The 10,862-nt window shown below is 52.6% G+C and overlaps 1 protein-coding gene across 2 annotated transcripts in view; it reads left to right on the top strand.

Annotated features, from left to right (window-relative positions):
- Nucleotides 1–10,543, top strand: part of Eps8l1 (EPS8 like 1) — a 15,097-nt gene extending 4,554 nt beyond the window's left edge. Inside the window, exons 3-19 of one of the 2 annotated variants that reach the window (XM_005369354.2) lie at nt 145–203; nt 1,215–1,376; nt 1,612–1,761; nt 2,117–2,199; nt 2,534–2,798; nt 3,086–3,212; nt 3,407–3,495; nt 3,598–3,672; nt 3,781–3,929; nt 5,400–5,541; nt 5,653–5,681; nt 8,821–8,950; nt 9,040–9,171; nt 9,350–9,455; nt 9,601–9,775; nt 10,086–10,218; nt 10,337–10,543. In XM_005369354.2, coding sequence (XP_005369411.1) covers nt 145–203; nt 1,215–1,376; nt 1,612–1,761; nt 2,117–2,199; nt 2,534–2,798; nt 3,086–3,212; nt 3,407–3,495; nt 3,598–3,672; nt 3,781–3,929; nt 5,400–5,541; nt 5,653–5,681; nt 8,821–8,950; nt 9,040–9,171; nt 9,350–9,455; nt 9,601–9,775; nt 10,086–10,218; nt 10,337–10,423 — 2,093 coding nt within the window. In that variant the 3' untranslated portion in view covers nt 10,424–10,543. Of the gene's footprint in view, nt 1–144; nt 204–1,214; nt 1,377–1,611; nt 1,762–2,116; nt 2,200–2,533; nt 2,799–3,085; nt 3,213–3,406; nt 3,496–3,597; nt 3,673–3,780; nt 3,930–5,399; nt 5,542–5,652; nt 5,682–8,820; nt 8,951–9,039; nt 9,172–9,346; nt 9,456–9,600; nt 9,776–10,085; nt 10,219–10,336 lie in introns of both variants that reach the window. The other variant, XM_005369353.2, reaches the window with a different exon arrangement.
- The last annotated feature ends 319 nt before the right edge of the window (nt 10,544–10,862 follow it).

Raw genomic sequence — 10,862 nt, 5'->3', positions numbered from 1 at the left:
GTCTGAGGGAGGAGGCTGGGGATAGACTCCTGGTCTGAGGGAGGATGGACTGGACTCCTGATCTGAGGGAGGAGGGCTGAGGTCTGGATCTAAGGGACAATGCTGAAGTCTGACTCTAGATGTACTTTCCCTCCCTGCCCTTAGAACAGAGGAAACGTTACTCCACTGTGGTTATGGCCGATGTGTCCCAGTATCATGTCAATGTGAGTGTTTTGCTAAGAAATCTCTTGGGGATAAGTGGACCCAAAGAGACAGGGCTTTAGAAAACAGATGGTCCATTAAGCAGAAAGGACTCTAGAGCCCAGCGGTGCTGGTGTATGCCTTTAATCCCAGTACTTGGGAGGCAGAGGCAGGTGGATCTCAGGGTTCCAGGCGAGCATGGAGAATCAGGACAGATATGTAGAGAAACCTTGTCTCGGAAAACCAACAATTGAGAAAGAGAGAGAGTCTCTCCCTCTGGATGTCCCTCCTCATTACCTGGGACTGAATCAGTTCCATCTAGTCTTCCTCTGAGCTGTCCCCAGTGCTGGATGTAGGGACAAATCAGCCACAGTTCTGTATGGCAGTTTCGAGAGGCCCCACAAGAGGGTGTGGAATACTGTCATACAGAGCAGAGGAATCCCTTAAGGGAGTTAGTCCTTATTATTCCCTTCCTTTGAGGGGCTTCCAGTCTGGTAAGAAGATGGCCGAACTAGAAGGATGTCTACTCAGTGCTGGCCACTGAAGGAGTCCTGGTGGCTTGGAGGCTGGTTTTTGTTTGATTGTTTGGGTTGATTTTGTTTTGTTTTTTCTTTTCTTTTTTTTTGGGGGGGGTGTTATTTTGGTGGGTGTTTTGTTTTTCTTTATTTCCGAAACAAGGTTTCTCTGTGTAACAGCTGTCCTGGAACTGGTTCTGTTGACCAGGTTGGCTTTGAACTTACAGAGACCCACCTGCCTCTGCCTCCCGAGTGCTGGGATTAAAGGCATGCGCTGCCACCACCCGGCTTGTTTTGTTGGTTTGTTTTGTTTTTTGATGTTTTCTGGGTCTGAAGGAAGAGAACTGGAGCCTGCACTGGTTCTCTGGGGGGAGGACTGAGGTCTGGACTCAAGGTTCTGAGGGAAAGGATTCTGGGAGATGTGTGGTTTGAACTGGAAGTCACCTTCAGAGGCGTTTAGCCCACCCAGCACCAGGCTGCCATTGCCTGGGACTCACTGCGTTCTTTGTCTCCTGCCAGCACCTGGTCACCTTCTGCTTGGGGGAGGAGGATGGCGTGCACACGGTGGAAGATGCTTCCAGGAAGCTGGCCGTCATGGACAGCCAGGGGCGCGTCTGGGCACAGGAGATGCTACTGAGAGTGTCGCCTGGCCATGTCACTCTGCTTGACCCTGTCTCCAAGGTGTCCGGGAACATGCGGGTAGAAAGAGCGATGGGGGCTGGGATATGAGTGTGAATCTTGGCTCCTACGCGTTCTTCCCCCGGGAACTTTGGCAAGCTGTCTTTTGCAACCTCGCCTATTAAACAGGGTGTTATTTCTAGGACCCTAAACTCTTGAAGTTGTCCCAGCTCCTGGGCACAGCTGAAGAAGTATCAGGAGTCTATACTTCCGTTTACCTTTCGGTCCCATCCCGCAGGAGGAACTAGAGTCATATCCACTTGATGCCATCGTACGCTGCGATACGGTGATACCCCGCGGCCGGAGCCGCTCGCTGCTGCTCCTGGTGTGCCAAGAGCCAGAGCGTGCACAGCCAGATGTCCATTTCTTCCAAGGCCTGCTCCTCGGGGTGAGTGGGCGTGACTCCAAGTGGCTTTCTTTTGGGGCGGAGTCTGGGGCGGGGCTCTCTTGTTTGGGGGCGGGGCCTAGGAAAGCGAGTCTGGGAGGTAGCTCTGTTTGAGGACAGATTGAATTCTGAACCAAGACTGAACGCAATGATGGGAAGAAGATGCAGGCGAAAGGCTGAGATATTCTGAGGCCTTGAGAAAAACCTGGGAAGATGGTCTGGTGATCGGATAGAACCAAGATGAGGGTCCGTGGTGTCGGTCCAAGACACCAGGAAGCAGAGTGCTAACTACAGGAGAGAGGTCTGGGCGGACAGTGGGTGGGGCACAAGAGGGGAGATCTAAAAGTATGATTGACAGGCGGAGCTCATCCGGGAGGACATCCAAGGGGCTCTGCAGAACTACCGCTCCGGACGCGGGGAACGCAGGGCGGCAGCGCTCAGGTGAGGAGGAGGAGGAAGAAGAGATGCAGAACGCTCTGGAAAACAATCTCCCGTCTATGGGTCTAATTCTCCTCAACTAAGAAATGAGCTTGATATGAACAACCTAGAGTGTTGAATGTGGTCACAAGTTAGCCTTGGTCAGGTCTGAACTGTACCTCCCAGACAAGGTGACCACTCGCCCCTTCTCAAGACTTGAACCTGTCTTGGTCTTTGGTTTATCCGTCTGCGTATCCAATTCCTCACTATAAAACGCCCGGCCCACGTTTGACCACGTGTCTCTCTCCCTGGTACCATTGGTTGGCCCAGCCTCAGTTTCCCCCTTCTCACTAAGCAGGGCAACGCAGGAGGAGCTCCAACGTGGCGCCTCTCCCGCCGCCGAGACCCCGCCCTTACAACGTCGTCCCTCAGTCCGCGCGGTGATCAGCGCAGTGGAACCGTCCACAGGCCGTGGGCGACCCCAAGTGGAGCCAATTCCAGAGACTGGGGAAGCGGGGAGACCCGGCCCAGCTCGCACTACCACGAGCAACGCTATCCCGACCTCCCCGGACCTGGGCCCGCGGGGTCCTGAGCTGGCGGGTCTGCAAGCGGAGCGGGACGTGGTGAGCATGCATGAAAGGCACCAAGTTGGGGCGGAAAACGAGACCCGCGACGATCAAGAAAGCCCGGGGCTGGGGTGCGAGATTCAGGAACGTGGCTCTTCTAAGTGTGACAGCTGCATAGGTGCTGAGTTCCGGGGTAGGGCTTAGTTCTAGGCCTGTCGCTGGAGGCTTTGGGTATAGACCACCCACTGCCCCACTAAAGAGGTGTGTCAGGAGCTCAGATTGGAAGGCCTGGACCTAGGCCAGCATCGATACTCTGAGACTCTTGCTCCTCTTGCGTTTGGCAGGATATCCTGAACCACGTGTTCGACGACGTGGAGAGCTTCGTATCCAGACTGCAAAAGTCAGCAGAGGCTGCCCGGGTTTTGGAGCACCGCGAGCGCGGCCGCAGGACACGACGCCGAGCTGCCGGAGGTAAGGGGCATCTATGGCTAACGGAGCCACACCTTGCTAGATGATGCCCAAATATCCTCTCTCCCTGAAGTCTCCGAACACCAGCCAGGTCTGACTTTCTAAGGCCATCCGTTTGGGTGCTTATTCCTTTGGAACTATTATCTATCTAATGCTGTCTGGTTGTCCCCTCCACCTCACGTGCTCCACACCTACAGAGGGCCTGCTGACGCTGAGGGCCAAGCCACCCACCGAGGCTGAATACACCGACGTGATTCAGAAAATTAAATATGCCTTCAGTCTGCTGGTGAGGACGCATCCATTGCTGGGTATCGATGGGGTGAGGGCCCTATGACTCTGACCCATCCACCATCTGTGCACTAATATTAAATGACCTCCCTCCATCCAGGCCCGACTGCGGGGCAACATTGCCAACCCCTCCTCTCCAGAGCTGCTGCACTTTCTGTTCGGACCTCTGCAGATGGTGAGACTCATTCCCAGCCCTCAGGGGCCCCCTCCCCTCGTTTTGGAAGGATTGGGGTTAGACTTCAAGAATGTCGTGTTGGCATGCTCCCTCCTGTTGGCCTGGTAGATTGTGAACACCTCAGGCGGCCCTGAGTTCGCGAGCCGCGTGAGACGACCACACCTGACCTTGGAGGCTGTGGCGCTGCTTCGCGACAATGTGACTCCTCGCGAAAATGCACTGTGGACTTCTTTGGGGGACTCCTGGACCCGCCCAGGGTGAGAGGGGAAAGCAGAGTATAGAGGCGGAACTTGGCGGGCAGGATGCTGCTAAATAAATCGAGGAGGGGGTGGGACTTAGGATAAATGCCAGGAGCCAATTGGAGAAAAGGCTAGAGATTAGCGTGAAGGAAAGGTTTAAGCTCTTACCAGTCTGATTGAAGCAAAAGGTGGGGTCTTGGAGAATTTAGAGATGGACTACAAGGCAAAGAGGGGTGCTTATGCGAGTGGAACCCAGCTACATGGAAACATCGAGTGTGTGGAAGGTGTGTTCTATAGGTTCCGAGTGGGGGGGAATCTGAGCTTGGAGGCTTAACCGCAGAAGCAGAGTTGGAGACCTGGAGAGACCAGGAGTGGGTCAAAGGGCAAGGAAGATTGATACAAGTGTTTAGAAAGTAGCTAGACTCTTGGGCTTGGTACCACACACCTGTAATCCCAGTATTGGGGAAGTGGTGCCAGAGGATCAGAAGTTTAAGGCTGCCCTCCACCAGAAGCCAAGCTTGAGACCCTGTCCCAAAAACGGCAGTGCAGGTGGCGGGAGCTTCTGCAGTTTTATCCCCGAACTTATTATCTAAATGTGGACAGAGAGAATTGCCTCCACAGAATTGTCTTCTGGTTTTCGCATGTGCTCCCCCACACCCACACACTACAGTAATAAGCAAATAGATAACTGTTTCATGTAATCAAACACTTAGGAAATAGAATCGGGAGACTATCTGCAAGCTAGACTAGTCAAGGCCAGACTAGATAGCTGTCTCCAGGCTAGCCAGGGCTGTCTATCAAGATTGTCCCAATCCTCCATCCACCCACCCCCTAAATAGGAAATGGTTTTGGCCTCAGAGGCTGGAGGAGGCAGGAGAGTGGAATCAGTGTGTTTGGGACTATAATTGATGGGTGCTTAAGAGAACAAACTGCTCTTCCGAAGAATCTATGTTCAATTCCCAGCACCCACATGGTGGCTCACAGCTGTCTGTAGCTCCAGTTCCAGAGAATCTCCATGGGCACCAGGCACACTCGGGATTCACACTCATGTACATGCAAGCAAACCAGCATACACATACTTTTTTCTAAATTTTTTAACAAGGAAATATAATGTCCCTGGCTGGACTGATGGCTCAGCGCTTAAAAGCAGTGGCTGCTCTTTCAGAGGTCCTGAGTTCAATTCCTAGCAACCACATGGTAGTGCACAACCATCTATAATGAGATCTGGTGCCCTCTTCTGGCAGCAGGTGTACATGCAGGTAGAACACTGTACATGAAAAATAAAATCTTGGGGGGGGGGAAGGTTGGTTTTCAAAAAAAAACTAAGAAAGAAATATAATGTCTTAAGTGGGGCTTCGACAGTGTAAGCAAAGAAAGATGGAGTTTAGAATCTTGAAAATAGAGCCAGGCTTACAGGAGGAGAGAACTTTGTGAATTAAAGCCCCTGGCTTAGTCTGGCCTAACCTTTGGCCACGTCTCTGGCCACAGGGTGGAGCTGCCCCCGGAAGAAGGATCTCCATACAGTCCCGAATTCTACAGCGGCTGGGAACCTCCAGCCACTGACCCTCAGGGCCGCGCCTGGGAGGACCCAGTGGAAAAACAGCTACAACATGAGAAGCGGCGCAGGCAGGTGAGGCAGAGCTGCCAGGGAAGCACTAAGTTTCCCCTTTCCGCACAACAAGGGTGAGCAGGAAATCTGAGGTCCAGCCTGCCTGATCCCATGCTCTCTTACTTCCCACAGCAAAGCGCCCCTCAGATCGCTGTCAATGGGTGAGTGTCCGCCGCAGGGCGGCCAGGGGTGGGGCTGGGAGGACTGAGTCCCGGGGTCACCCCGGCGCTGACTCCGACTCTCCCCTTCTTTTTTCTTGTCTTTTCTTACCCCCTCTGTCTTCCCGGCTCTTTGCAGGTGGGTGAGGTGGTGAGGAGGCGGGGCTGGGGTTAGGGTGGGGGTAGGAGCCAGGAGGGAGGGGGGAGGAGCCCAGAGTTCTGGGTCCAAGGGATGAGGGAATGGAGGCTTAGGTTCTTAAAGCTAAGAGAGTAAGGTGCTGGAAGTGGGTGTGTCTAAGGGCTAGGACCCCAGTGTCCTCGAAAGACTGAAAAGGTGTCCTAGGACCTGGGAAAGCACCATACTTGAATCCCCAGAGCACTGGCTGTTAGAGAAAAGATGGAGGCCTAAAAGCAAGGTTAGGACTTCCGAGAAGATGGATACATGTCTGAGGAAACTTAGAAGGTGCTGGCATCTCTGGGCCACTAACAGGGTGGGGCTTCTGACTTCCTAAGGCTTTAAGGAGTAACACCTACTGGGCGCAAACGGGAATGCTTGCAGGGCTAAAAGGGGCAGAGGAAATTGAAGGCCAAGACCTGGACTCCTGCCTACTTCTCTGGGAAGGAAAGGACTAGGGGCCTAAATTTATAGTTCTACCAAACTGTGGAAGCTGAGGGCTGTAGGTCCAAGGGAGGAAGTGATGGAGAGGGGTCACAACTCTAGGGTTCTTTGGCAAATAGGGGTCAGGAGTGAAGGGAGTGGATGTGGGTTGAGTACAAAATTATAGAACTGGAGGAGACTGATGGGGGTCTAGGTGAGAGCCCCAGCAGAGGGTCTCAGCAGGGACGGCATACTGGGAGCTGTCAGTCCCACACATGGGGCGCCGAGGCCCTGAAGAGTCCCCTTCTCCCTTGTACAGGTAGGCCTGATCCGGGATGAGGTCTGTCTTGCTGGGGGGGGAGGGGCCATAGCCAACCATCCCCCAGGCTGCCTGGTGCCACAGGACCCTCGCCTCTGTCTGCCTGCCTCTGAGTCTCGGGCTCGGTGCCGCCAGCTTTTTACTCACCTTCTCTGGCTGTAACTTCTTTGCCTGGAAAGTGAGGAGTCTCTGGTGCTATAAGGGGCTTGCAAAGAGCTCACAGCTGTGGTTCATCTTGAGTTCAGAAACTCAGGCTGTGTGCAGCACAGTTCAGAGTGACCCTGAATGACAGGGCAGCCTGGGGCCAGCTCAGTCACACCTTTCTCTCCTGTGGTGGCCATTACCACACTATGCCTCGGTTCCCTCCCTATAAAAAGTGAAATAATGGCAATATTCTGATGATGCAGGCCTGTAATCCCAGCGACTCAGAAGCACAAAGCAGGGGGGGATCAAAAGTTCAAGGCCTACTTGAACCACAGAGAAAGCTTCAAAGACCAGCCTGAGTAAAGCAACAAAGCCTTGCCTCAAAATAAAAAATAAATAGAGGGCTGGAGAGATGGCTTGGAGGTTAAGAGCACTAGCTGCTCTTCCAGAGGTCCTGAGTTCAATTCCCAGCAACCACATGGTGGCTCACAACCATCTATAATGAGATCTGGTGCCTCTTCTGGTGTATATATGTTAACAGAACATTGTATGCATAATAAATAAATCTTAAAAAAATAAATAAATAGAATAGAATAGAAAGCGATCTAGGAGGGACTGGAGAAATGACTCAGTGGTCAAGAGCCCTAGCTGCTCTTACAGAGGACCCTGCAGCCTCATTTCCCAGCACCCACATAGTAGCTCACAACCATCTGTAACTCCAGTCTCACAGGATCTTCTGGTCTCTGCAGGTACCAGGCACACAAGTTGTACACAGATTTACACGCAGACAACACATCCATCTATGCCAGGCAGTGGTGGCGCACGCCTTTAATCCCAGCATTCAGCAGGCAGATGCAGTTGGATCTCTGTGAGTTCGAGGCCAGCCTGGTCTACATAACGAGTTCCAAGACAGACTCCAAAGCTACGGAGAAACCCTGTCTCAAAAAACAAAACAATCCATACATATAAAACAACGTAGAGGAGTGGGCTGTTGCTAAGTGGCAGGCATTTTCCGAGAATCTATCTGTAAAGGGTTATGGGCATAGCTCAGCAGTAGAAAGACTGCCTGTGAACCCGGTAGTAAGGGTTGGGTATATGGCTTAATGATAGAATTTAACCAGTGAAGGGCTGTGACCGTGGCTCCCCTGTAGAGCCTTTCCTAGTATCTACTACTGAAGGACTGGGATGTGGCTCAGAGGAAAGCGCTTGCCTAGAATCTACCACTGAGGGGCTGGGATATGGTTCAGTGAGCAGTGCCTGCATAGCATACGCAAGGCACTGGTTCAATCCCCTGTACCACAAAGAAAAAAAAAGTTGGAGTGGGGTATAATAGTGCGATCTCAGGAGAAGGAAAAAACCAAGTAGGATCCAAATTCACAGAACTACAGGAGAATGAAATCTGAACAGTGATCGGCAGGCATTGCTATGTAAGCATGAGGGTTGGCTCTTGTTTGTGCCCTGCTCACTATCCTAGGGACTGATCGGCACAGATCTGCTGTTTCTAGCTGAGCCTCACCATTCTCACCGGTAAAACGCAAGCAAGGGGCTGGAGAGATGGCTCAGAGGTTAAGAGTACTGACTGTTCTCCAGAGGTCCTCAGTTCAATTCCCAGCAACCACATGGTGGCTCATAACCATCAATAATGAGACCTGGTGCCCTCTTCTGACCTGCAAAAGAACACTGTATACAAAATAAATAAATAAGTATTAAAAATAAAAAAGTTCAATTTTTAAAAAAAACACATACAAAATTAAGAACAGAGATGCAAATGAGAAACTGGGGATGTAGCTCACAAGTAAAGAACTTTGCTAGCATGCACAAGGCCCTGAGTTCAATCCCCAGCACCCCATAATGAATTAAATAGTAATCATAATACTCAGCTGTAGCTTACTGCATGGTTCCAGGCAAGGAAATGAGCTAACTACATTCAAGCTGTGACTCCAATGTCAAGTCTATATTAACATATTAACCTGGACCTCTGCTCTGACCCCTGCTTGGCTCTAACCCCATACCAGCACCTTACAGTCCAGACCAGCAGGGCTGGCTATCTCCTTATCTCCTACCAATTTCATTCTTCCCAGTCATCAAGACCCAGAACTGGAAGCTGAGTCCCAGCTAGAAGAAAGAGCCAGAAAGTGGGTTCTGTGTAATTATGACTTCCAGGCCCGAAATAGCAGCGAACTGTCTGTCAAGCACCGAGATGTGTTGGAGGTTAGCAGTGTGGGACCTGAGACCCTGAAATTGGTCAGTTCAGTCCTAAGCATAGAACCAGGCCATGAATTTTCTTATATTCCACCTAGGTCCTGGATGACAAGCGCAAGTGGTGGAAGGTTCGAGACCATCAGGGACAGGAGGGCTATGTGCCCTATAACATCCTGACACTCCACCCTGGACCTCAGGTGCACCGCAGCCAAAGTCCTGCAGGAAACCTAGTAAGTCCACACATTCTTGTTTCTTTGTGGTGAAGTGGAGGCAAGATCCTGGGTACTAAGGATGAAGGCCGAAAAAAATCAGATGTGAAGGGTATTGCTTGGAAAGGGGAGTGTTCAGATGTTTGTTCAGAGGGGGCTGGAAGCCTCATCCCTCTCTCTCTTCATTCCCTTCAAGGAGACTAGTACTCCTCCTCCTCCACCCGCACCAGCTCCAGTTCCTACTCAGGTGCGGCCCCATTGGGACAGTTGCGACAGTCTCAACAATTTGGACCCCAGAGAGAAGGGTGAGTGGTAGAGCGTCACTCTGGGAAGAGATCCTTGTCTTCGCGTACCTATCAGGCTCCAACCTGGGCATGCTAGAGGCTCCCAACCCTCTCACCCCAGAACCCTGAGTGCGCACTCCCTCCCTTCACGGTTTCCCTCCTGCAGAGAAATTCTCCCAGATGCTCAGTGTCAATGAGGAGCTGCAGGCGCGCCTGGCGCAGGGCCGTTCAGGTCCCAGCCGGGTAGCCCTGGGACCCCGCGCCCCGGAGCCCCAGCTCAGCCCGAGCTCTGAGGCCTCGGTGGTCCGTGCCTGGCTGCAGACCAAGGGTTTTAGCTCCGGGTGAGTGGGGCTCCCTGGGACTAGTCTGCAGAGAGGGATACCTGAACTGACCGATTGGCCCAAGGGTGGGGGCGTGGAAACTATGGTGCAGGGGCAGGCCGAGGTTGCAACGCCCAAAGCCCGAGGACAGGCTCCAAAAGGAGACCACAGGGAAATCCCATCTCCTTTCTAAAGTCCCCAATCTCCAAAGCCTGAAAACCCTTCCTTGTTTGAGAACTCTAATTGGACAAGCAGCTAGGTGGGTGTGACGTGATTGGTGGGACTGAAGAAGTTTGAGCTGAACTGTGAAGGCCCATGCTACCTTGCTCAGGACTGTGGACGCTCTCGGCGTGCTGACCGGTGCACAGCTCTTCTCATTGCAAAAGGAAGAGTTGCGGGCGGTGTGTCCCGAGGAAGGGGCTCGAGTGTACAGTCAAGTCACCGTGCAGCGCTCGCTGCTGGAGGTGAGTGAATCCTTCGGGCCAGACGGTAGGAGACAGGAGACAGACAGGGGCGGGGCGCGGGGGGGGCAATCTCCCAAGATTCACATACTCAGATCTTGATTTCTACCCCGCCCTCCAGGACAGAGAAAAAGTGTCAGAGCTGGAGGTCGTGATGGAGAAGCAAAAGAAAAAAGTGGAAGGCGAGGCCAAAACAGAAGTTATTTGATCCTTCCTGGCTCGTTCACAAAACGTAATGAGATGGCGGGGTTCCCAGCGCCCCCTAGGACCACAGTCGCAAACTCCTCCCCATCACCAGTGGCAATAGAAGTCCTGAAGGATCGCCCACCCTGGCGAGCAGACTGCACTGACTGTGCTGACTGGAACCCCGACTGGTGGGAATGGGCAATGGGGCGGAGCAGAGAGACACTACCAGAGAGGCACGCCCAAAAGGCGCAGAGGGCCCTGTGCGTTGTGATGTGCTATAAACAGCCTCCTTTTTAGGCCATGTCACCTGCTGTCGCCATCTCTTGCTGGCTACCAAGGAGCCAGGAATCTGAGAATGCCCCATGTTTTTTCCCCATAGTCCTGGAGACTCCAGTCTATCCTCCCATTAGCCCCACCTACAACCTTTTCGTGTTCAAAACCCTTCCCTGGCTCCTCGTTGT

Source organism: Microtus ochrogaster, unplaced genomic scaffold, assembly GCF_000317375.1.
Source record: "Microtus ochrogaster isolate Prairie Vole_2 unplaced genomic scaffold, MicOch1.0 UNK47, whole genome shotgun sequence".
Lineage (NCBI taxonomy): Eukaryota > Metazoa > Chordata > Mammalia > Rodentia > Cricetidae > Microtus > Microtus ochrogaster.
The sequence above is the reverse complement of the archived record's forward strand: the minus strand, read 5'-3'. Positions and strand labels throughout refer to the sequence as shown.